Below are 26,467 nucleotides of genomic sequence, written 5' to 3' on the forward strand. Positions count from 1 at the left end.
GTCCGCCAGCGCTGGCGATCACTGGCAATTTGTGTGTGTGGTTTTTTTTGCGGGGAGGTGTAGTAGAAGGGTCTGAAACGATTAATGTTTGGGACAATGAAAGTATCACCTCCCACTGTGATGCAAGAGATCATGTGTAGTAGGCTTGGTACAAGCATCATGAATAGCAGAAGCTAAATAGGCTTATAGAAAGTGTATATAGTCCATGTAAACATAATAAATGAGTTAATGTTTAGATTTACAGTGACTTAGAAATCTCTGTAAACCAAGCTCAACCTAGCATCTAAAATGCTAGCAACAATATACAATAGGAAGAATGAGTATGAACTCGACTTCGAAGGAATTGACTAATGGTGACTCACAACAATCTGTGCTGGGCCTCAACTATTCACTATATAGTTGTTAGGTAGTACAGAACTTGAGTATTGTTGAAAATAGAGACATTTTGTCGAAGCTTTTCGTCTTGCACTCATCAAGACAATTCACAAGAATACCAATGTAAGGGAAAGCAACAAATTTATACTGTATGGGAAGAGAGTGCTGATTAGTTGTCAAGTGGACTGTGGTAGAGGCGTTGCCATGGAGAATGCACCAGTTTTTGGTGACTGACAGTTTAACTGCCAAACTTTGTTTGAAATTTAAACCAGGCAGCTTGACCCTGGTCAAGGCAATGCTTTGACCAATGAACCAGTGAATGGCTGTCACTTATTTTGTTTGCGTCTGTTTCAGCTAATGTGTTACTTGTTTGTTCTATCTGCAAAGAACAGGGCCCTGTGTATTAATGTCTGTAGTTTCCAGTACATGAAAATGCGCCACACTGTGAGCCTGACAAACAATCTTAAATTGGTTGTCAGCGTTATTCTTAGCACACTGAGGTAAAGGCCTGCTCAGGTCTGCAAATGAGACCCTATCCGAGCCCGACAGAGCCCCATCCAACTCCGAGCCCAACCCGGCCCGAGTCCTTCCATTTTTTCCTGCACTCGACCATCAGTTAGCTTACCTTCCGTTTTTTCGCTTTGTTCCTTACCTGCACAAGCTTTAAATAACTGTAGCAAAGCCACCTTTAAAGTCCAAAGAGTAAATTAACATTAGAGTCACTTACCTGAGGTGGTGAGAGTGTGTCCGATCCAGCCCGCCCGACGCAAGTCCAAATGCCAGACCCAGAAGTGCGACCCGATCCGAACCTGGCACGTATCGTCGGGTTCGGGTTGGGTAGCAGGCCTTTACACCGAGGATTATTTAGCAAATGTTGTCCAATCACAGAATCACATGTTGGACTCTGTTTTGAGTTTTGCAAGCACGGGCTGGTTGGGTACGGCATGCACCTTGTCCGTTGCGAACAATGGAAGAGAAATGTTGTTTGATCCGATCCGCCAGTCTTTGGGACGTATGGCCTATATGTTGAACATCACGCTGGCATTCAAATTCGTATCACAGCATCCAAGTCCAACAAGGACACAATTGGGGAGAGTGGTGAAGCCTCTTGACAGATTGTATCAGTGATTTGTGTGATCACATTTGTGTGATAGGCAGAACATCTTTTTGGCCTGACTGCAACATCCTGTTTAGTGGCGAACACCACACGTGTTGCTACTGCATGGTAGCAGCATGAAACAGCTAGCTTCACCTGTTGATCAAATTTTTGGGATGCATTACCCTTCCAGGGTAATCTGAGGTAGACAGGGCGCTTTTCAGGGCTGAAAATGATGGCCTTCAGCCCTTTCTTAAGTTTGCACGATATACAGTGAGAAATGATTCTGATTAGGGTCGCCATTGTCATGCAGGATGTCTTTGATTTGTCCTATTGCAGCATCAAGTTTGCATGGTGAGCAAATGGCTCGGGCCCTATTTACGAGGTTGCCGCTAAGGCCAATCTTATAGCACGTGGAACTGTAAGAATCCTAACGTGTGTATTGACCAGTGAAGGTAGGCTTGTGGTAGACCGTGTTAGAGAACCCGTTAGCAGATTTCTCAACTAGTACGTCAAGGAAAGGGAGTTCATTTGACTGCTCCATTTCAAAGATGAATTTGATCGCAGGATGGACCCCATTAAGACGTGTAAGGAAATTATTACATGCAGTTGCGGATTCAAATATAGCGAACATATCATCTACATATCGGAAATATGCAAGAGGTAGGAGGTTAGGTGTCATTCCCTCAAAGGCACATTTCTCATGGAACCTAACAAAGATGTTAGTGAGAGCTGGGCCTAGAGGGGATCCCATGGCAACACCATCTATTTGGGCATTCATGGTGTCGTTAAAACTGAACTCAGTTGCCTAGTTCATAAGTTCAATGAATACTGATTCACGCAATGAAGGCAGATCTAGATCGCCATGATATAGTGCTGCAGAGCAAATATCTATGGCTTCCTTAAGTGGTACATTGGTAAATAGGCTAGCAATGTCAAATGAGCACATGGACATAGCATTGCTATTGATTGGCATGTCCTGTATGGTCTTTGCAAATGTGAAAAAATCCTTCACGTGTATGTGGAGAAATTGCTCAAAACTGGTTGTAACAATTCGCCCAAACATTTGGCCAGTGCATGTTGTGCAGAACCAGTCATAAATAAGATAGGACGTAGAGGGACATCACTTTTGTGTGTCTTGGGCAGCCCATGCATACACGGAGGCAGCGAGCCGTGAGGACGAACCCAGTCGTATATATCACCTGGCAGCCCATTGCTCTTATGCAAATCCAGCAAGCGTTTTCTTTTAGCTTGCTTTCGAGAGAGGCTGTCTGGTCTATATTTACTATATTTGTTTATGACTTGGATATATGGCTATCTATTGTATTTAAGTTGACCGATGAGACAAAGATTTGTGGTGTAGACAGGAGCAAAAAATTATAATGAACCATTAATAGGTTAAGTGAATGGGCAGAACTGTGGCAGATGGATTTCAACATAGATGAGTGTGAGGTAATCCATTTTGGAACACAAAAGGAAAGATCTGAGTATTTAAATAGAAAAAATCTGAGAACGATAGAGGCCCAAATAGATTTAGGGATCCATGTACATTGATCACTAAAATATAGTAGTCATGTGCAACAAAAAAAAATCAGAAAGGCTGGTGGAATATTAGCCTTTATGACTAGAGGGCTAGAATGTAAAGGGGAGGAAGTTTTGCCACAGCTTTACAAAGCCTTGGTTAGATCACATCTGGAACACTGTGTACAGTTCTGGGCACCACTTCATGGAAAGGTGATATTGACTTTGGGAGGGGTGCAGTGCAGATTCACCAGAAAGTTAACAGGGCACACAGGGTTAGGTTAAGAGGAAAAGTCATGAGACCTGTATTCCCTGGGATAATATAGTGTCATTGGGTTAATTTTGATTAGGGTTTTTGAGATTTTGAAAGGAATTGCTTGGTAGATGGAAAGAAACTTTTTCTGCTGGTGGAGGAGTCTAGGACAAGTGGACATGACTTTAAAATGAGAGGCAGGTCATTCACGAGAAAAGTTAGGACACAGTTCTTCCTGCAAAGTGTTGCAGAAGTATGGAACTCTCCCACAAAAAGCAGTGGATGCCATCTGAGATTAATAGATTTTTGGTAGACAAGGGTATAAAAAGGTAGGGAGCCAAGATGAAAAGAGTTAAGATACAGATCAGCCATGATGTTTTTGAATAGCAGAACGGACTCGAGGGACTGAATGATTCACTCTCTTGTTCCTACAGTTTCGCTAGTCTGTAATAACAAAAGGTATCATAGTGAATGTTACAACCAATCGCTCCAGTCAAAGCCCCCAATCAAAATATATGATTCTGATTGTGGTGGGAGAAACGCACTGTTAATTTAATCCTGTCCTTCCACAGATCGCCTAACATATCATTTTAAACATTCCAAATTAAAGGAAGACCCAGCCTAATTGTACCATCGATTAACCATCGAATGAGGCTAACCAAACCAGGTGTCTTTAAATCAACAAATTAACTCTTTAATTAGAAAAATTTAATTTTTAAACACGACAAAGATTTAATGGACATTTAAAATAGAAAAAATTAGAGTCCTTGCAAATTTACTCTTCCCAATGAACAATTCTCTGATTAAAATCCACGCGCAATCTTCCAGGGTCCGATGAGGAAAGGAAAACAGTCCAACACCCGAAGTTTCAAACCACTCTTTCTTCCAGCAATGACCACAGTAGATCAGCAACTCGCAACCACTTTCAATAGAATCAATCTGGCTTTAGAATTTTTGAGGGATGAATTGCACAGTCTAACTTCCCTTCCTTCAGTTTAAATTATGAGAGATCTCTGTTTTGGCTTGATGTTTTGGAATTTTGAGAGAGAATAAATAAACAGACTAAATTCTCTTGCTTCAGTTTAAATGAGCTAAGAGCTCCTCTTTCAAGTGCTAACACACAGCTGTCTGTCTGTGTCCTCTGTTAGAAAAGGCTGTTCCCCTTATAAGCCAGTTCAAAATTAAATTGTAACATATGTATCTCTCAGTGCTCAGTCTGAGTGGTTGTATCCAAGGTAATGAGAATGCATTATTTGACTCAGTCTTTAGTGCTTGCAGCCTTAAAGCAGTATGGCTCTTTTTCCAGCCTTAAGGACACACCACATTCTTCCCGGGAAAAAAAACTACAGGATCATAACAGTGAATCTTTTCTGTACCTTCTCCATGGCCTTGACATCCTTCCTAAATTAGGGCCCCTGCAACTGAAGACCATATTCTAATCGACCTAATCAAAGCTTTTAGTATATTTTCATATTGTCTTTTTGATTTTGTATTAAATGTCCTTATTTAAGCTAATGGGATTCTAGGTTTTATAATTATTCTCTATAGTTTTATCAAATTATTCTCCCATTTTTGTGTATCTAAGTCTGTCTGCTTCTCTGAAATTTTGCTCTCCTATCTATAAAAGACACAACTTACATTAAAAGGCACAATATAAATATAATAAAATGTCCCAAGGTGCTTCACAGGAGTATTATAAAACAAAACAAAAGCCTCTTTTCTGTTAACACAACAGACTAGTATTATCGTAAGTATTAGTGGTGGATTTAGGATAATATAAATTTGTGGGAGGACATTTTTTTGATACTATCATGGCGGTGGGGGGGGGGGGGGGGGGTTAGTTTTTTATTTTGAATCTGTATTGCGAGTTCCTCCTGAAAAAAAAAACCTATTTGGATTATTCACTCTGAAGAGAGTTACTGTGACATTACTTTCATAGTTCTTTGTAGTTCATTAATGTTCATTAGATTCTATTATTACTTTTGGAGTTTCTATTTCGTTAGATATATCCGTGATCAGTCTGATGCCAGCACCTGCAGTTTACGTTCCAGTTAGCTGGATCTTTTACGTTCCAACTAGGCGGGATCTTGTTGATATTATCTGCTTCCTTGTTGGCTGAGAATATTCCTAACATTGTCACATTAAGTGGGGAATCTTTACTGTCTAAACAAGGAAATTCAAAATTAAATTTGAAAAAACATTAAGTGCTGAGGAAGTCCAATCCATGTTGACACGACATTGGATGTGCACACCATGCAATGGTTAAATTGAAGCAATGTGAAACTACAGCTTGGGTCAAAGGCTGAACCTGGATTTTATGTTATTTAGTGTCAGTGGAAAGTGAAAAGCATTTTGCAGCAACATTAAATTTAGTGTAAATCTGTCTTGGATTAGAAGTGACATTGAGGGTTGTAACTAATTCTTCAATGAGTCCTAATTTGAGCATCATATCTGCCTTTTGCACCTTCTAGACATCAATTTTCTTATTTGGAATATAAATTAGAATACCAGACCTATGCTTTTAATCACCTACTCATTGATGGGCCATTTTGCTTATAAGGTCTTTATTCAGCTGTACCCATGAGTACTTGAGTCTGGAGAATAGGATTACAAAAGAGTGTCTATCACATGGGTGACTGTGGCTGCATTTTACTTATGGTTGCATGAAGCCTTTCATTATCTCACATTTTAACATATGAAACAAGCATACAATTGAAGAAATATTTATTTTTTTATATATTTGTTATTCCCTAGACAAATTATATAGATTTAAGATTTGGCTCTTGTGAAAAGTAATAGTTTTATCAAAAGTTCACTTTTTAAGAGTGTTTGGTAAGCTGTGTACAATAGCTGTGCATTTTTAGTTTGCCAATGTTAGATGGGAAAAAAAACTTAGCAAATATTGAACTTATTATTGAAATGATCCATTTAGAATCTGTAAAGGAAACCTAGTTTATATTTGATAAATTTGCAGAGATTTAAAAAGAATGACTGAAAAAGTGAAGAACTACAAGTCCCAAATAAAACTTCTTGGATCATTTGACCCACAGCATCATCTTATCATACAAGATCCCTATTATGTAAGTAGTGAAAGCTGATTTATTTTTGTATATAGAGAATTTAGAAATGTGGCAGAATTTAAAATGTTCAATAATCCAGAAAAGTGGAAGTGTGCTTGTTTTTCATTCCCATTTTCTAAGCCAATAGCGAATATGTCTGGTGTTCTTCTAATCATTTTTTTTCTCATTCCCAGGGAAATGAAGCGGCTTTTGAAGAAGTATACCAGCAATGTTTAAGATGTTGCACAGCATTCCTGGAAGCTTCTACTTAACGATGCTAAGGGCTATTTTATCATGTTTGAAAAATAATTTTCAATGAGTACAAATCTTGCCAATGTAAGTGGTTCCAAACTTACAGAAAACTCATCTCTGAAAATGAAATTAAATATTTAAAAAAAAATTGCATTAGCTTTGAATGTTTTGCTATGTCCTGGAGAGGCAGTAGTTTTTCTCCATAGTATGGATTTGAATGCTGGATTTATCTCATGAACTTAAAGAAAAATTCACATTCAAACTTGTAAATGATGGTGTTATCAGGAACTGCCAGGGAGGGAAATTTCCAGACAATATGACACTCCGTTAAGGGAATTGCTGTCAACTTGCTTTTCTCATGGTTGAGAAATTGATTTGTATTTCAGAAATAATGAGAAAATGTGCATGACAAAATTCTTAAGTCACACAATGACGTTCTTTGAGTTACTGTTTATGAATACCTCCTTCACTTGAAATTATACCACATTTTTTGTCATAGTTACATAGCAACCATCTTGAATTATACTTACATGAAGTCTTACAGCATCCCAAATTATGTATGGAATTGTCCTTGAAAAATTTACATTTATCTTTAATTATTATACGAAAGCTGAAACTACCTTTCAGTTAATTATCATTTGTTAAATTCAGTTTGCCTGATTGATCCAAAATGATCATAAACTGTAGTGAGAGGACAGGACCTAATATTAGCAGATGTTTGGTTTAATTGTTGCCACCTACAATAAAGCGCTTTTCTTCACTATACTTCCATTCTTTGGATATTTTACACAATTCAAGTTTAATCATTTTTCTTATTTCCCTCCTTCCACCCAAGTTATGGGGAAGCTGTGCTGAGCACACTTCACAGATGGACAGTACCTTTTGTGGTTTCTCATTCCTGATTTGAACAAAACCCCAGACCACCTCCATTGTGGCAATGTGATGGTTTTTTTTAACCTTTATGTGCTCTTCCAGTGTTGGACATTCCATCACCAAAAATTTTGAAGAAGTCTCCAGCTTCTACAGGAGTAGATTAAACAAGTGTCTTGCTAGAATATCAAACAACAACTACTTACATTTATATAGCGCTTTTAACACAGTAACACATCCCAGGTCACTTCACAGGAAAGTTGTCAAACACAATTTGACACCAAGCCACATTAGTATTAGAACAGGTGAGGGGTAGATTTCAAGGAGCATCTTGAAGGAGAAAGAGGTGGAGAGGCTTGGGGAGAATTTCAATCTGCAAGCAGAGGGTAGGTAGGTGTCCGTGCAAGAGGAGAGTTAAAACATCAGAATTTTATTTGATTATTTGTTCATGGGATATGGGCGTCTTTGGCAACACCAGCATTTATTGTCCATCCCTAATTGCCCTTGAGAAGGTGGTGGTGAGCAGCCTTCTTGAACTGTTGCAGTCCTTGGGGTGTATGTACACCCACAGTGCTGTTAGGAAGGGAGTTCCAGGATTTAGATTTAGCGACAATGGAGGAACAGCAATTATAGTTCCAAGTCAGGATGGTGTGTGGCTTAGAGGATAACTTGCAGGTGGTGGTGTTCTCATGCATCTGCTGCCCTTGTTCTTCTAGGTAGTAGAGGTTGTGGGTTTGGAAGGTGCTGTCAAATGAGTTGGTAAGTTCCTGCAGTGTATCTTGTAGATGGTGCACACTGCTGCCACTGTGCGTCGGTGGTGCAGTGACTGAATGTTGAAGGTGGTGGATGGGTAGCCAATCAAACAGGCTGCTTTGTCCTGGATGGTGTCGAGCTTCTTGAGCGTTGATGGATCTGCACCCATCCACGCAAATGGAGAGTATTTCATCACACTCCTGACTTGTGCCTTGTAGATGGTGGACAGGCTTTGGGGAGTCAGGAGGTGAGTTAGTCGCTGCAGAATTCCCAGCCTCTGACCTGTTCTTGTAGCCACAGTATTTGTGGCTGGTCCAGTTCAGTTTCTGGTCAATGGTAACCCCAGGATGTTGATGGTGGGGGATTCAGCAATGGTAATGCCATTTAACATCAAGGGGAGATGGTTAGATTCTTGTTGGAGATGATCATTGCCTGGCACTTGTGTGGCTCAAATGTTACTTGCCACTTATCAGCCCAAGCCTGGTTGTTATCCAGGTCTTGCTGCACCTGGACACGAGCTGCTTCAGTATCTGAGAAGTCACGAATGGTGCTGAACATTGTGAAATCATCAGCGAACATCACCACTTCTGACCTTATGATGAAGGGAAGGTCATTGATGAAGCAGCTGAAGATGGTTGGGCCTCAGACACTACCCTGAGGAACTCCTGCAGTGATGTCCTGGGACTGAGATGATTGACCTCCAACAACCACAACCATCTTCCTTTGTGCTCGGTATGACAGCCACCAGCAGAGAGTTTTCCTCCTGACTCCCATTGACTCCAGTTTTGCTAGGGCTCCTTGATGCCATACTTGGTCAAATGCTGACTTGATGTCAAGGGCAGTCACTCTCCCCTCACCAGCAAAGGGATGTGAGGAGGTGCCTCGAGAAAGAAGAATGGGTGGAGCTACATGGTGTGTTCATCTGAGGAGTGCTGTGCAGGAAAATGTTAAGGAAGTCAGTGGTGGGGTTGGCACTTGAATGTGGAATGCCACTCACCTGTCTTGCTCCGATAAGGTCATTAACCCTCTTTCAGCGCAATATCCATGATCACGGGACCACGCTCCTGCTGCTCACCACCTCCACAACTTCAAGCTGTGCCTGCTTGCTCTGAGGTTGGCCTCTTCCTCCCATCTGCCAGATATCATATTTTAAAATAGAGGCATTTCCAGACCGGGAGGCAATGTAGGTCAGCAAGCATGGGGATAATGGAGTCTTTCTGGTTCCTCAGTTATCTAAAGTGTTGACACCAGTCCACAGCGGAGAATGGAATTCTAGAAGATTTCATTAAACACTATCTTTCTCAGGGTGTGTCATGCAAAGGAATATTTATGCTGTTTTAGATTATATACCATCTCCAGCAATTCATCCTATGTCCCTTAGTCATCCATACAAACAGCAAATAAAGCAGATAAAACAGAGGTCCAAATTGGAAATTTACACAATCAGATGAATGTTGAGTGTACTGTGGTTATACTGTGTGGTTTTTCGCATCGCAGGGTTTGGATTAAAACATTCTACATATCTCTGCAGTTAAGAGAGACTGCACCCACTGCCAAAGGCTTCAAATAATGTGTACAATGCAATCATCAATTAATGTTTGCATAAACATTTGACATCCAAGCAAGCTGCCTCGACTTGTAAAATTTGTTTTCATTTTACAAAACTCATATGTAATGAACAGTTACACCATAGTTCCCATATTCTAGAAGAAAGAATTTGGATTTATAAAGTCCCTTTCATGACCTCAGGAGGTCCCAGAGTGCTTTAAAACCAATTAAATACTTCTGACGTGTAGTCATTGTTGTAATATAGAAAATATGACGGCCAATTTTCACACAGCAAGGCCCCAAAAACAGCAATGAGATAAATGGCCAGATAATCTGTTGCAGTGATGTTGGTTGGGGGGTAAATTTAGTCTAGGAAAACACCCCTGCTCCACTTCAAAAAAAAAGTGCCGTGGGATTTTTTACATTTACCTGAGATGGCAAACGGCCTCAGTTTAACATCTCATCTGAAAGATGGAACATCTGACAGTGCAGTGCTCTCACAGTAATGCACTGGATTTTGTAGTCACATCCCTGGAGTTGGACTTGAACCCACAACCTTCTGACTCAGGTGAGAGGGCTACCAACTGAGTGGCAGCTAGCATTGTTCATAACGAGTCAGAAAAGAACAATAAACCAGAGAAATCTAACTACATATACAGACTGATGTCACTGAAGTCACAGCGGCATTGATCAGACACTATTTATGCGGTGGGATACTAAAGTACAAACCCATCTGTAATTGCCTCTGCTATTTTAGCATTAAGCTTCTATACACTAGTATCCCACAGAGCAATTTAGGTGCCAAAGTGTTTTGTTTTCATTTCTTCTCTTTTACTCTGCTCCCACAAATAACTTACAAGTTACAAGTAGACAAAGCAGGAATTATGTTGATAGTCTCTTTCTAACCATGAAGGGTACTATTCATAGAAATATTGACAGTGAGCAAAGGAAAGATCCACAACTTGGAGAATGGACCAACATTCCATATAAATCAAGCCCTTGTGGTTAATGGTCTAATTACTGAAAGTTATTTGTTAGATCAGAGTGTATTGTCATTGATGGTATATAACCTTCCTTAACACACACAAGATTCTACTATGTTCGTTATTTCTCTCCTATTTCCAGCATTTTGGTTTATGTTACAACAGCTTCCATCCTTCATGATCCATTTGGAATTGGTTATCAGAGGATCACCTGTTGTCATGTTTTATGGTAATTGTGCCTAACTAGGCCATCACTGGTTCCCAGTTGTGATTTTAATTCAGTCCCTTAAAGTTCATGTATCAACCATTTGAACCTCTTTAAAAGTCCAGTTTAAAGTTTATTTCTGGGAATACTGTATTTGTCACTTTAGTCTTACAAATTAGTGAACTTAACCGGCCTTATTTAAAGGTCAATTGTTTTTAATTTGCCATCCTGACAAAGTATTCTTGGGCTTTATCTATTGGTCTTATCTAAGTTCACTTTCCAGTTTGATTTTGGATCAAGAAATTACCTCATTATTTTATCTGTTGCCACACAAGTCAGAACTGAAACATCATTTTAACTATTTAGATACTTACATACCCCTAAGTGTTAGCTCTTTCACACAGAGCAAATAGACAGTCAAAACTTATTTTCCTGTAGTGAAATTGTGTGAGATAAAACTAGTAATTAAATAACAGAGTCAAATAGACATATGACTCCTTCTTCATTGCTACCAACCTGCAGGGAAGAAGCCCAGAGGAAAGTTTAATGGTCAAGCCACCTGTTCAGTGGTTGCTTCATGGCCTTCTCAAGGCTCCAATTGAGAGCATATGCAAGGCTACCATGTACAGCAATCTTCACACATTTACTAAACATTATTGTCTGGATGTAACTGCAACATACGACATTGTCTTTAGCAGATTGATCCTGACAGCTGGTGTTACAATTTCTTTACAGTGGAGCTTGGTTCCCTCCCTGCTGCCCTCCCAAATTGGTGCCAATTTGTTCTGCTTCTAGTGTTTAGAGAATGCAAAATAAAGAAGTTTACTGTGTAGAGTCATCTTTATTATTTTAATAACATATGTCTCCAAACAGTAATCATAACCATCCTCCACAGGCCCTACAAGGATGTAGTGTTTTCTTGTTGGAGTTGGGGAGATAGGATGCTGCAATTCAGGCTTTTTCAATATTTGCTCTTGTTTTCACATAAATGGAGGTTTTTATAAACTGAGTAAGTCAACTATAAACTGAAATCTGCATCCTTATTTGCTTCACTTGCAGGTTAGATTGTCCAGGCGCAATAATAAATTGAAATTGTGGTAAACCACTTACTTGAGAAACACAGGATATTCAATATGTTTTCTTTCCATATTCAAAGGAAAGGTAGCATATCACTAGACCAATGTGCACAGGCTAAAACTAATGAAATGTATTTATATGAAGTAATAGAAGAAGCAAAAAGTGAGACGCTGAAATACAATAACATGACTATATAAATGTTCAAACAAAAAGAAAGTCCAAAAGCTCGTAGTTCTTTACAGTAACTCATAGTGAGTGTCCTATAGAAGTTAAGTGGGGGTGACCTTCTTGGCCCTCTTAGTGGCAAAGTAAAGCATGGAACTAAGGATTCTGGGGAAAGTCTGTGGACTTAAAAGCATCATTTAGTTTGAAGAAATAACAACTATATGAAGATTGTTTTGAGAACATTTGATACAGTATGTGATGCTTTAATAGTTGTTCACACTTCCCAAATAGTTGTTAAAACCTTTTTTTAATTCATTCATTGGATGTGGGTGTTGCTGGCATGGCCAGCATTTGTTGCCCATCCCTAATTGCCCTTGAGAACTGCTTTCTTGAACTGCTGCAGTCCATCTGGTGTGGATACACCCACAGTGCTGTTAGGGAAGGAGTTCCAGGATTTTGACCCAGCAACAATGAAGGAACAGCAATATAGTTCCAAGTCAGGGTGGTGTGTGACTTGGAGGGGAATTTGCAGGTGGTGGTGTTCCCACTCGTCTGCTGTTCTTGTTCTTCTAGGCGGGAGAGGTCGTGGGTTTAGAAGGTGCTGTCGAAGGAGGCATGGTGAGTTGCAGCAGTGCATCTTGTAGATGATACACACTGCTGCCACTGTGCATCGGTGGTGCAGGGAATGAATGTTTATCCTGATAAAAGGACAAAATTGTATTCCACATCTATTCATGACTGTAGGAGATGTGCAAATAATTCCAAGTGGATCAAAGCAAGTTCTCTGGTTGTGAGTCAGATGACATGTAATTACAATATAGCAGCAAAACAAAGGAATTTTTGTTTTTCTCTTTAAGTTTGGCTTTACTTTGTCTGAAATCCCTTAAAATAAAGTTACATCCTGGGGCGGGAGAGTTAATGTTAAGTGAATTGTTTAAGTTTAGCTTCAGGATAAAGTAAACTGCTATAGTATGGTATGCACTAGGGCTTTATATGATATGGAAATAAGAGACCTAGTGCAGCATCAGCTATCTGCAACATCATATTTTTATGCGCATGTACTGCGTGATTTCCCCAGAATCGTATCAAGCTTGGGTTCCATTCCTATATTGCATGGAAGGTACATTTCATTCAAAGAATAAAGAAGCTACAACAAGTTGGGTAATCTTTATTTATTACCATAAGGTGAAGTGGCTGATTCTTAGTTCTGGTAATAGCCACCTACATTTCCTGGAGTATCCAATCTTTTATGCTGTAGTAACTCTTGCATGTGATCCTGTGATTTATCCTATATATATCAAAGTTCAAACTGCATTATTCTACATTGCAAAAGGTTACAGTGTCCATTGCACATTGCATTTATATTTGTGATTAACTCATTAATGTGTGACTGATAACATTTAGCCATTGCGAAGAGACAATGAATGTTGGACACTAGTGATTCATGATTGATTTAGACACCATGTAGCATATGATCAACCCCTGTATTCTGAATGTTTTTCCCTCACACTCTCGGTCTTTCCAAACTGGACACCACAGCATAATTGATCATACAGTTGTGCCATTTAACGTGTTTTCTTACATCCCTTTGCTTAGGATGATAGCTAAACACTTGAGCACAAAAAACCTTTAGACTCCATATAAGAACATAAAGTATGAAATGAGGATCATGTACTATCTGTCTCTTTGTGTACTGTATTCCAGCTATTTTGCTACTGATGGAAACCCTTAGTCGATTCGAAACTTTGATCAGATGAGACCAGATTCTCTCTCGTTTTAAAACTTACTCTTGCCCATCCAGGCCACTCTGGTCACAGTAGTTAATTCCTGTAACCTTCCTGGGCATGTATACAGAGTTGAGGACTTTGTTTAGAAGAATGGTTATCTTAGTAATTATAAAACCATTGTCACATTTTGGGATTTTTAATCATTCTTCTCAGAAGGGATTACTTTTAATTAAAAATAGACAATGCTGGAAATACTAAGCAGGTCAGGCAGCATCTGTGGTGAGAAAAACATCGTTAACGTTTCAGGTCAGTGACCCTTTGTCAGGATATGAAATGCCAACTCTGTTTCTGTCCCCACAGATGCTGTCAAAACTGCTGAGTATTTCCAGCATTTTCTCTTTATTTTGGATTTCCTACATCTGCAGTACTTTGTTCTTGTATTACTTTTAAATGTTGGGTTTTTTTCTAAAAAGTTAATGAGGCGGTGGGTGGTTAAAACGCTAATGAGGTAAGCTTTAATTTTGAAATAAAGGCAAAATACTGCAGATGTTGAAAATCTGAAATAAAAACAAGAAATGCTGGAAATACTCAGGTCTGGCAGCATCTGTGGAGAGAGAAGCAGAGTTAACGTTACAAGTCAGTGACCTTTCATCAGAATACATCTGATGAAAGATCACTGACCTGAAACGTTGAGTCTGCTACTCTCTCTACAGTTGCTGCCAGACGTGCTGAGTATTTCCAGCATTTCTTGTTTTTATTTAAGCTTTAATGTTGTTTCTCCATGGACTGTAAAAGTGTTTTTGGAGCTTCTAAAAATATTAACCAGATTCTCATTTGTTTCCTTCTAATTTCTTTGAGGATTCTAGGAATGCCCCTCAAGCATCTTATAAACATTTTTTCCATGACCTTTTATTTTGCAGATGTCTACTTGTATTATAGAATATTGAGCCAAAATAATTGAATCCAGGGATTTGAAAATTGATGTCAAGAATCTACTTAACATTTTTGCAGCTTCTATAATAACGTTTAACCTTCTCTCTTAAAGGACAGAAATGGTCTTTTCTAAACTAGTAAAAAAAAATTATAGCAGTGATTCTCCAACTATTTTGGTTGAAAGACTCCTTTTCAAATGGACTAGTAGCCTCAGATCGCCGATCTAAACTATTATAATACTCATTTTATGAAAGTGCTGCATGTAAAGAGTGTTTTAACAAGGCTTTTAAGAAAATGTATAATTATATAGCAATTTGAGGATTATTTCACTGACATGGACAGTGATGAGACGGACCAGACAAACTAGAGATAAAGGTTAAGTGTAAATCCATTAGCATCCTGGTGCATGCCAACTGAGCTGCTTTTAATGTGGTTAAAGATTGCCTTTTAATGGTATACATACCCAATCAGTTCACAGATCACATCCAATACAAACTACTGTTGGCCAAATCAGTATTAACAGTAACCTCGTCATATTTAAATGTTTAACAGGCTCAAAACAGGTTACTAATTTAACTAATAAAAAAAAACTTCCTATAAACATACATGTTTCCTTCCCTCCAGCTCTATTACAGAGTAACTCACAATTAGACATTCTTAAGAATATCTTACAGACTTGTGCAAGCTCTGTGTTATTTAATCATTCAAGGAATTTACATTATTACAACAGAGTAGAAGATTTAAGTAACTCAAACAGACAGCTTTTTCATGATAACAAGAATCAAACCAGCAAGAGATTAATTTAAACAGAAAATGCTGGAAATATTCAGCAAACCAGGCAGTATTATAATGGCACTTGTTCACTGCATGAGTCCAAATTTCATGTACCGAAGTATCACAGCAGCAGCTGGCCTCCTACCTACCCACTCCTCATGCCAAAAGTAAATGTGAAACTCACCAGTGAAAATGATAGCAACAAGGTGCTCATCATTACAAAGAAGTTCAGATATTCAGGAGCTTTGGGGATGAGCATCTTGTTGGCTACTTGTGAAGGATGCACACTAACTAATAATTTATACAAAGTGGGCAACTTATTTATTTCTTCCTTCTTTTTTCCCCCTTGTGTCTTTCATACTCTCTAGAGATTGTTTTGCGGACCCCAGCTTGAGAACCATAATACAAAAAGAGCAGAATATAAAAATGAACTGAAGGAGGACAACACCAACACTGCACTAAATTGAAAATATTTGAGTGTGAGCTAGCAAATCCCTACTTAATGAGTTTTTGATCTTAGCGATGCCATCATGCAGATGTGTTAATCTATTAATTGTTTGATTATATGTCGGTGGAGGGTGTTAATTGGGGTCTTTCTTGAACACTTATAAGCAGACACTGACTGAAACTGGGGGAGGTTTTGAGTGAGGAGTTACATGTTTGTTATCCTTTTACTCTGTACAATAAATGTGAAACTGAGTAAAGAGAGACTCCAGCATTATCCTCCCATAATAAGCTTTCTGGCATTTAACGTGGAATCAGAGGATGGTTGTCGAAAACTGAGGGCTGGAAACTAGGATTTTTTTTTTTACATAGAAAACTAAAATCTCACGCGCTATTGTGGAAAATATGGCAGAAAGCAAGTGTAAATTGTCAGGGTATGATTACCCACCGATGTTCTGAGTCTGAACCATAAGACCAGTGGAAGAATGAAGTGGATATGTGGACATCGGTTACATCTCTACCAAAGGGGAAGCAAGGAAGAAGTGGCGTTGTCACTTCCTACTGAAAGTAAAATCAGAAATGTTTTGTGAACTGGATACTTATGAAGGGTTGGATCTTCTATTAGGATTCTTAGATGAAATTTGCAAGAAAGATGACTTATTGAATGCTTATGAGGCATGGTCAGACTTTGATAGCTTTCGGAAAACAGATGGTTATTCAATGGCGAAATATATCATGGACTTTAACAGACTGTATAGAAGATTGGGGAAATTCAATTTGAAGATCCCTGGTTCAGTGCTAGTATTTAAATTGCTAGATTGTGCTAGAGTGTCGCATATGGACAGGCTCCTGGTTCTAACTGGGGTTTGGTTCTTGGACAAAGACTCCCTGTTGGATCAAATGTCTACTACCTTAAAGACATTCCTGGGGAAACAGTCATTTCCTGCAGCCCTGGTAAAACAAACAGGACATTCTGCAGTGAGACAAAGAATGGAGGACTCAATGTTTACTAGATTTCGAAATGGTCCAGATACTGGAAGCAGGCTTAAGAACAATGGAAGAGTTAAAGACAGGAGGAATGAGAATGAAGCCACCTTTAGCAGGTCTGACTATTACAGTGGAAGGCAAAATTGGAACAGCAATTATATGCAACTAAATCCCAGGAATGCCCAAGGAACAGTTCATAGGTTCTTCGAATGTGACTCGAAGTATCATTATGCAATGAACTTCCCTAAGTGGAGGGGCAGAGTCCTCAAAATAACACACGAAGCAGAATTCTGAGGCAGAAGAGGAAGATACTGATGAATCTGAATGAATTGTACTAGTCACAAAAGGAGTTTTATTCCTGTGATGAATGTAGTTGCAGATTCGTTCAACTGTGCTGTTTGGATAGTGCTTGCATGTCGACAGTTTGTGGAACAGATTGGTTACAATATTATCTGGATTCACTTAGTAGTGAGGATTGATGCAAGGTTAAGGAGTATTAAAGTATTGCCAGCTTTAGGTTTGGTGATAACATATTGAAGTCGCTGAAGAGAGTCGTAATTTCACATGAAATAGCTGTTGTAAGCCAGTACTGATGTAATCTCTAATGAGATGCCTTTACTGTTGAGTAAGCCTTCAATGAAAAAGGCACAAATGAAAATTGATATGGAGCATGAATAGCAGAGCAAGCTCGATGGGCTGAATGGCCTACTCCTGCTCCTATGTTCCTGTGATAAGGCAATTGGTTTTGTAAAGTCAGTGAATTTGGAGTTTACCCAGTCAGGGCATTATTGCAAATCCTTAACAAAACCTGATGTTTCTAGTCAGAGTGTGAGAACAGTATTAATGGCATCAGGTGTTAAGAATCAGAGATAAAAAGCAAATTGTCTTAGTTATACAGACAATTTGCTCCCCCCTTGTCAGAGATTAAAAACTCTGCTAAAGGATGCAGGTGTGATTGATGAAGAGTATACGAGGATAATAGAAGAGATTAGTGAAAAGTGTGAAATCTGTAAAAAGGACACCATCACGTCCTATTGTCAGCCTTCCATTGGCATGTGACTTTAATGAGGTAGTTGCCATGGATTTAAAGGTGTGGGACAAGACCAGAATATTTTCATTCTACATTTTGTAGACCTAGCAACTAGCTTTAGTCTTTCTACAATAATAAATAGTAAGGACAAAAGGGTGATTATGACAAAATTATAGAGAAATGGATAGGGACTGGACTTGGGAACCAGCTAGGTTTCTGACTGATGATGGAGGGGAATTTTCCAATGACCAGTTCAGAGATGTGTGAAACCATGAACATTATGATTATGAATACTGCAGCTGAAAGTCCTTTCAGCAGTGGGCTCTGTGAAAGGAGTCACAGTGGTTGATGAAATGCTGCATAAAATCTTAGCTGACCAGCCAAACTGCAAGTTGGCAACTGTCATGGCATGGGTGGTTAATGCAGTGAATTTGCTTCAGATGTTTGCAGGATATAGTCCTTATCAATTGGTCTATGGACGGAATCCCAAATTGCCTTCTGTACTGTGCAACAGTCCTCCTGCTGTAGAAGGTACTGCAATGAGTTCCTATTTTTCTGCACATTTGAATGCTTTACATGCAGGGAGACAGGTTTTCATCAAGGCTGAAGTCTCTGAGAAAATTCGGAGAGCTCTGAGCATCGTATAAGTCCATCTGAGGCAGAATTTAATTCAGGAGATTTGGTGTATTATAAAAGAGAGGGTCATAGGAAATGGAAGGGCCCTAATAAGGTAATCAGTCGTGATGGTAAGACAGTAGTTATCAAGCATGGAAATCAAACTTATGTTTAATTCCTCACGATTAATCGGAGTTGATTACAAAATCTCAGAATCTGAGCAACCGGCTTCCCCAAGCACTCCTTCATTTCCCCATTATTGTGACAGAGCCTTCGGCTAGCTCTGCAATTCTTTGGCCAAACCTCTCCCCTTTGCACCTCTCTCTGCTCCTTGAAAAGCTCCTTGAACTGAAGGTTTTCAACCATACGTCTGGTGACTGCTCCTGATCTCTCCTGACTCAGCATTAGTTTTCACATTTTTTCTGTAAAGTACCTTGGGACTTTTTTTATCTTGCATACAATGGCAAAATAATTCCTTCAGTCACTTAAAAGTACATTTTTCTTGAAGTTGTTATTGTCTTTATGTTACTTACCTGATTTAAGTCTACATGGATGCTGTTACAGAATATTGCCTTTGCTTGTCAGTAGAATTCAGTTGGAGAGCATTTGATGTCAGGGTTTGTAAAAGATGCCTTAAGCTTTTAGTTATCAGCAAAACCTGAACTTTGTTCTTCACAAACTCACATCTGACCCATTTGAACCCATGATCTTGTGTGATTTTAATTTCCTTCCTCTGAAATCCATCATATTAGTTGCTCTTACATTGCAAAATAATAAAACTTCATGCTTGACCTCCCTTATTGTACTAGGTACTTTCGATAGACCAATCCTAAGACTGAATGCAAATCTTTTTCCTAAAATTGTTTGAATTTCATCTGTCCCAGAAGATTACAATAACTTTTATCTGCCAGCACATGTTTCCTTTATGGAGAGGAAGTATAATTTGTCAATGTTTGTTTATAGTGCTTCAGTTTTCTGTACAGACAGAACAAGCATATTTGCCAATCAAGGCAATTATTTGCTTCAATTAATAAAACTTAAGGCAAGCCCATTACCCAATAATGCGTGGCTACATATATTTACATTTGGTCAAGTAAAGTTGCAGTATTCACAATCTTTGAGTCAATATGGAAAAGGGCTTCTCTGAAGTCACCCTAGATGCAAGTTACATAAAGTTATCTCCAATGTTTTCTCTTAAGCTGCGGGTGTGCAGCAGCTCAGCAATCAGGAATGTGCCGCACAGGGAACAAATATGCCGTGCACAAGCAATGTGCCCTTAAAGATGTGCGGTCGCGGGTCAATCTTAAAGGGACCATGCTACTTAATCAAAAAATTTAATTAGATTAGTCAAGCATGATCTGTCTTTTACAAATCTGTGCTGACTATCCTGAATTAACTGAAACCTCTCCAAATGCCTGCGCTGATTATTTCCTCTGATTATTGTTTCTAGAACCTTACCCACCACTGATGTTAAACTAACTGGCCTGTAGCTGCTCAGACTGTCCTTACAACCTTTCTTGAATAATAGTGTCACATTTGCCACTCTCCAACCCTCTGGCACCTCCCCCATATCTAGGGAAGATTATGGCAAGTCCTTCCACTATCTCCACCCCCACTTCCTTTAGCAAGCTGGGATGCAAGCCACTTGGACCAGGTGACTTACCTAGCCTAAGCATAGTACCTCCTCCCTATCCATTGCCTCTACTCTCTTCATTTTCCTTAGTAAACACGTATACAAAGTACTCATTAAGTATTCTAGCCATGCCCTATATATATTTATATGACTGCGATAAAGATGCTATAAGGTACAATATTTTTGATTTTCTCCATTTGGATGACTGTCTAAATCTACACAGTAAGGAAAGCCAGGCAGAAAGTTCAGTAATCTAACAATCACTACCTTGTATTCCAGATATGGACTTGTAACACTGAGCAACAATTTTATTTTTTATTTCTGACTGATGTAAAAGAACCATGTTGTAACATTTACTTATTGTTTAAATTTCTAACTTTTGTCATCGTGACAGCTATAATTTTGAAAGAAATATTTCATGATTTTATGACACCAACAAGAACTGGCATTTATATAACATCTTTAATGTAGAAAAACCAAAGTGGTTTCCACAAATGTAATCAAAAAATGAATGCTGAGCCAAAGAAGGGCTATTAGGGGGTCGATGACATGTGTTTTAAGGAGAAAAGGGAGGTGGATTTCCAGAGTGTGGGACAGTTGAAAGCATAGCTACCAATATGGGATAAATGGGGAGGGGGATGCACAAGTGACATGCATCAGAGGGAAAGAGAGTTAGGGTGACTGTTATAGAGCTGTAAGAAATTATAAAGACAAGTAGAGGCAAGGCTGTAATTTATACACAATGAGAATTTTAAATTGGAGGGTTGGGTGGCTGGGGTTGTGGAGTCTGCTGGCCAATGCAGATCAGCGAGTAATGGGCAAGAGGGATTTAGTGCGAAATAGGATGCGGGCAGTGAAATTTTGGTTTACGGAGGGTAAAGGATGGGAGGCTGGCTAGGAGAAAGTTAAGGGGCATGAATTGGAGGGAGCCCTATCTGATCGTGTCCTATCCCACATCAGGGCTGGATTTTAAGAAGCCCTCGACATCGTGATCTGGTGGGGTGGGGGGGGTGAGAGCAGCCTGAAGATGGCTCCGGATGAGACCCGCCACCGATCTCGATGCTAGCAGAACCTGACCTGATCCTCCCAAAGGTGGCGAGGCTCTGTGGCATTCCCCCCCCCCCCTCCACCGCTGGGCAACGGGACCACAATTAACATGTTCAAATCAATAAAATTAGTACATTTAAATACACTTAACTGAGATCTTGAGGGTCCACTGCGATCTTCAGCGTGGCAGCCAGTGCCCCCATGCCTTCGGAACCCCGTACGGGGAAAGCAAGGCATAACACTGGTGGGGAGGGGGGAGGAGGTAGATTTATCAGTGCTGTGGGGAATGGGATCAAATATATGTAATGGGTGTAGGGGATGGTGGGAACGGTTGAACCTGAAACTTTGTGCTGTTAGGCGGGGAGGAGGTCAGATGTAAGAGGTAAGTATTTTGGGGGGAAAGGGCAAATATTTATTGTAATTGTTATTGGGGGATGGGAAAGGAGCATAAGAAATATATTTAATTTTGGAGGGATATTTCTTGAGCCGTTGGGACTTTAAAAATGGTGCCAGCATCTGCAGACAGACAGCTGACGCCATTGCCGGGGTCGGACAGCCTGCCCCCTCCACCAGATGGCGGGGGTGCGGATTGCCTTGGCTATTTAAATGAGCCGCTGCTCTTCAGATTGTGGCGGCTCTTTGGTGTGCGGGTTGCAGGGACAGGTCAGCATTTTCTGAGCTCGGCAGCGGGCTCTTAAAATCCAGCCCCCAGTCCTACTGGATCATGTTATTTCTAAATGTTTTCTCTTCATATAGATAATAAGTCGTTTCACCTTAAAGAGAGATTATAAAATTTCCCTACCACTGAGCTTTAACGACATGGATTAGCTCTGTCTCCCTTTATTGAAAAGTAGTATTTATATTGGCCACTTTCCAGTCCTCTGGCATGCATCCACTTTCAATAGAACCCGGGTTCATAATTGCCAAAAAATAGGCAGTAAACTCAGTCAAATCACTCAATGTTTTTTGAAGAAATAAAATCCATTTTTTCAAGATAACTAATTTCCATGTACAAAATTAAGTTCTAAGGAAAATTAAAAAATAAAATTATTCATAATTTCATGATTAAATTTATGCATTGATCTGACGTTTGTGCTATTTGATGCCTTCATTAAAGTGTATGTTTGGAGGCTTCAGCATCCTCCGAATCCTTAAGTTTGGATTTTATACTTATGCTCTTGTCAGTTAACGTAGATCCAGCGGTTTGCGCATGTATAATTTCCTAGGTGCATGAATAATATTTATGCAGTAATTCTGACATGATTCTCCTTAGCTTGCAGCAATATTTGTTTTTCAGAATTATCCAAAGATTCAAAGAAAGGTTAGAATGCAAATTGCATAAGTTTCATTCTGTTAAGTTGTTTATTGGCCAGAATTTTACTCCAGCCTCCCCCCACCCCCACCGGAGTGGGACGGGGGAGGAGGGAGGGTGTAAAATCGAGTGGGAGGCAGGAAGTGTCATTCCCATCACCTACCTGTCCCCGCTGCCATTTTACCAGCAGTGAAGGAGGATGAAAACAGCCTGCCTGTCCCAGGCCAATTGAGGCCTTTAACTGACCAATTAATTGCCACTTAAGGGTCTCCTCCCGCCACCGCTGGTATTTTACCAGCAACGGCCGGGAACTTCATCACCTGTGGAGGCCACCGAGGGGGCCCTCCTGCTCGGGTGTCCTGTGCTGCATAGAGCACCCGCAGTGGCACAAACCGCCTCCGCTAGAGGATCTGCCCCCCACCTCTCCACCAAACCCCTTCTCCTGTTGCAATACCGTGCCCAGCCGATTGTCCCTGGCAAGGCCCAACACAGTTACCTCAATTCCAGGGCAGCCTCTATTGCTGCTCCTCTCACTGGGTGCAGACCCAGTGGCCACTGTTCCCAGTGGCACTGCTGGGACTGAGAAGCCGCTGGCCTACTGATTGGCCGGCAGTGCTTGGAGGCGGGACTTCCTGCTTCGGGGGACGGAAGTCCTGCTGGAGGCCAATTAAGGGCCTTGGCCAAATAAAATCACGGCGTGTCTTCCAGGCCTGGCAGAGATGGGCTAACCCCCGACTTTATGGCCGGTGGGTGGGCATCCGCCCCACCGTAAAATTCCAGTCATTTTCTGTGTGTAAAAAAGCAGAGCCCCATTTAAATTATGACCCTTTACTGATTTCACACATGAATAAAATGTAAATTTATAAATGTTCCAATATTTATTTTTCATTGGACTCTATCAAAACACTCATTTAAAGCCACCAGTTAGATTTAGCTTTTGGCCATTTGCCCTAATATAGCCTTATGTGGCTCGATGTCTAATTTTGCTTTATAATGCTCCTGTGAAGTGTCTTTGGACATTTTATTGCATTACATGTGCTATGTAAATACAAGTCGTTTTGTTGTGGGAAATGTCAAATTTTGTCTTTACCTTTAACAATTTGTGTATGTTTATAAAGAATTTGAATGTAAGTTGGATAACTAATTTGAGTAGATTTTTAACTAAACTTTTTACTTCATTGCCTCAGCTTGTTTTAAAAGCCTGAGTTTTGACTGAATTTTTTTTATTACCACAACACTTGAAAAGAGATTTTACACTTGTGTATTCTGAGTACACGCAGTATGTATCATTAGGTTTCTGCATGAAATCAGAAATGTGTCGCTCTTCCCTTTGGGGAATTAAGGAGGGTTTTTTTTGCTTTATTTCTCAAACGTTTTATTTCAGACAAGTTTCACATTTACAATATTAACAGCTGATTTCCTTATGAACTCAACAGAAAATTGTGATTGACAGCATCTGTAGCTTCTCTGTTGGCATATATGAAACAAATATAGAGAAAAAAAATTATTTATTGAACATATCTTTTTCCCAGTCAAAAGGTGGAAGAGCTTTGAAATTACTTTTTCAAATGGTTTAAACCCAGATGAGGATGAATTATTGGATTCCTTCTGATTGACTGCTGTCTATGTTAGTAAAAGTCACTCCCTTTTTCATTTTGACTGAAAATGCAGTTTTTAAAAAAAAAACTCTTCTGAACTATCTTCAGATCATGAGGATATTTTTTTTTAATATTAGTAATTTGAAAACTACCTAAATGATAAACTTTTGAGCAACTAATGAGGTGATTTATGTTTGTTTAGGTTTGCTAAAGACTGTATAATTATAGTTAGTGCATGATTAGTGAGTTTGCTAACTGCTTTCAAGGCAGGAACATGAAGATAGGAAATAGCTGATGAGAAGAAAATTGGGGTAATACCTGACCACTCACAAGAGGCCATGCACAAGTCAGAGCAGGAGACTAGCAGGCAGGAATACAGTGGAGGAAGTGGTGCCTGATGGTACAAAGCAGTGAAGGGCACTCCTGATTGCATATTTATTGACCCCCACCTCCTATGCTTCCAGACCTAGCAATCCCCAATACTGTCAGAGTCTGTCCCCCAAGCCCCATCTCATCCTATGGACCCTAGGAATTCCTCAATTTCACCTTACCTCAGTTACTGCATTTCCAGTGTGCCGTGATCCCTGTACTGCTTCCTAACCTCCCAGGAGCATCCCTTTCAGTGCTCCCTAATGTGAAGACCACGTCCCAGTCATCCCAGATCTCAAGATCTGCTGAAAAGTTACCAGACCCCCTACTCTGCATTGTTTCTAATCCCTGGACCACCTCCAAGTATTTCTACACCCTTGTACCCCTTCAAAATACTGCTAAACCTTGAGACACCATTCCATATTCTCAGACCCTGGGCACACTTCCAATTGCTGCTTTTTCTAGGGCTGTTTCCTGTGCAAATAAATCCCTGTTAGTGCTATTTGCAAAACAGCCCTAATCTGAAAAACCTCTTGGTCATCATCAGTAATATCACAGGATACTGTATATAAAAAAAACTGAGCTAGCATGTATCTACTGCAAATAACACACTTCATTACAAATGCAAAATAATTATTAAAAAGGGAAAAATAGTCATGGCCTGGCCTGAAATTTTCAGGTAAATGAATCACCCTCTGATGAGTGCAGCAGTTAGCTAACATTACCTGGATTTGCCTGTTTAGAGTGATGGCCTTAAAGGGGCTGGCCAGATTATTGGTAAATAAAAATCATATTTGTTCCAGACCCTAGACCACCTGTGATTAACATCACAGAAGATCTGACAGTTAAAAAAAATGATAGCGACTGCATGAAATATTTCTCAATTTTCCCTGTAATATCAATGCTTAATTTTCCTAATGTATCAAGTAGAGCATTTGATTCACAGCCAACTTGTAAGATGTGAGTATAATGCGTTCGAAGAAGAAATTGTATCACAGAGTCAAATGTATCAATCATCAATCAGGCTTCCACTCCTGCCACTGTACCGAAACAGCTGTTATCAAAGTTGCAGATGATATCCTACATGACTATGACAAAAGTAAACTATCCCTTTTCATATTTCTCAACCTGTCTGCAGCCTTTGACATCGTTGGCCACACCATTCCTCCTCCAATGCCTCTTCACTATCATCCGGCTGGGCAGGACTGCACTTGTCTGGTTCCATTCTTGTCTATCCACTCATAGCCAGTGAATTACCTGCAAATAGCTTCTCTACCCACTCCTGCATTGTTATCTCTGATGTCCCCCATGGCCTCCTTCTAATTTCTCATTGACATGCTGCTCTTCAGCAACATCATTCAAAACCACCTGGTTAGTTTTCATGTGTACGCAGAAGACACCCAGCTCTACCTCACCAACACCTCTCTGGACTCCACCACTGTCTCTAAATTGTCACACTGCTTGTCCGACATCCACAACTGGATGAACAGAAATTTCCTCCAACTAAATATTGGAAAGACCGAAGCATCGTCTTTGGTCCCCACCACAAACTCTGTTCCCTCGCCACCAACTCCATTCCTCTCCCCAGCAACTGAAGCTGCACCAGACTGTTCACAACCTTGTTGTCCTGTTTGACTCCAAAATGAGATTCCAGCAACATATCCACACATCACGAAGAGTGTCTATTTCTACCTTTAACATTGCCCGACTTCACCCTTACATCTACTCCTTTGCTGCTGAAACCTTCATCCATGCCCTTGTTATCTCTAGCTTTGAATATTCCAATGCACTCCTGCCGGCCTCCACATTCTACCCTCCAAAAACTTTACATCATCCAAAGT

At 39.9% G+C, this 26,467-nt stretch overlaps 1 protein-coding gene across 8 annotated transcripts in view; it reads left to right on the plus strand.

The window, feature by feature from the left end:
• Positions 1-26,467, plus strand: part of acp1 (acid phosphatase 1) — a 102,312-nt gene that overhangs the window by 44,441 nt on the left and 31,404 nt on the right. For 4 of the 8 annotated variants that reach the window (XM_068022051.1, XM_068022037.1, XM_068022054.1 and 1 more), the window contains 2 exons: positions 6,220-6,325; positions 6,499-7,321. The exons of 2 other annotated variants lie outside the window; for them this stretch is intronic. In XM_068022051.1, coding sequence (XP_067878152.1) covers positions 6,220-6,325; positions 6,499-6,576 — 184 coding nt within the window. In that variant the 3' untranslated portion in view covers positions 6,577-7,321. Of the gene's footprint in view, positions 1-6,219; positions 6,326-6,498; positions 7,322-15,959; positions 16,260-26,467 lie in introns of those variants that run through there. 2 more of the 8 variants (XR_010971016.1, XR_010971012.1) reach the window with 2 other exon arrangements.

The sequence above is a fragment of the Heterodontus francisci genome, chromosome 3 (assembly GCF_036365525.1).
Source record: "Heterodontus francisci isolate sHetFra1 chromosome 3, sHetFra1.hap1, whole genome shotgun sequence".
NCBI classification, from domain to species: domain Eukaryota; kingdom Metazoa; phylum Chordata; class Chondrichthyes; order Heterodontiformes; family Heterodontidae; genus Heterodontus; species Heterodontus francisci.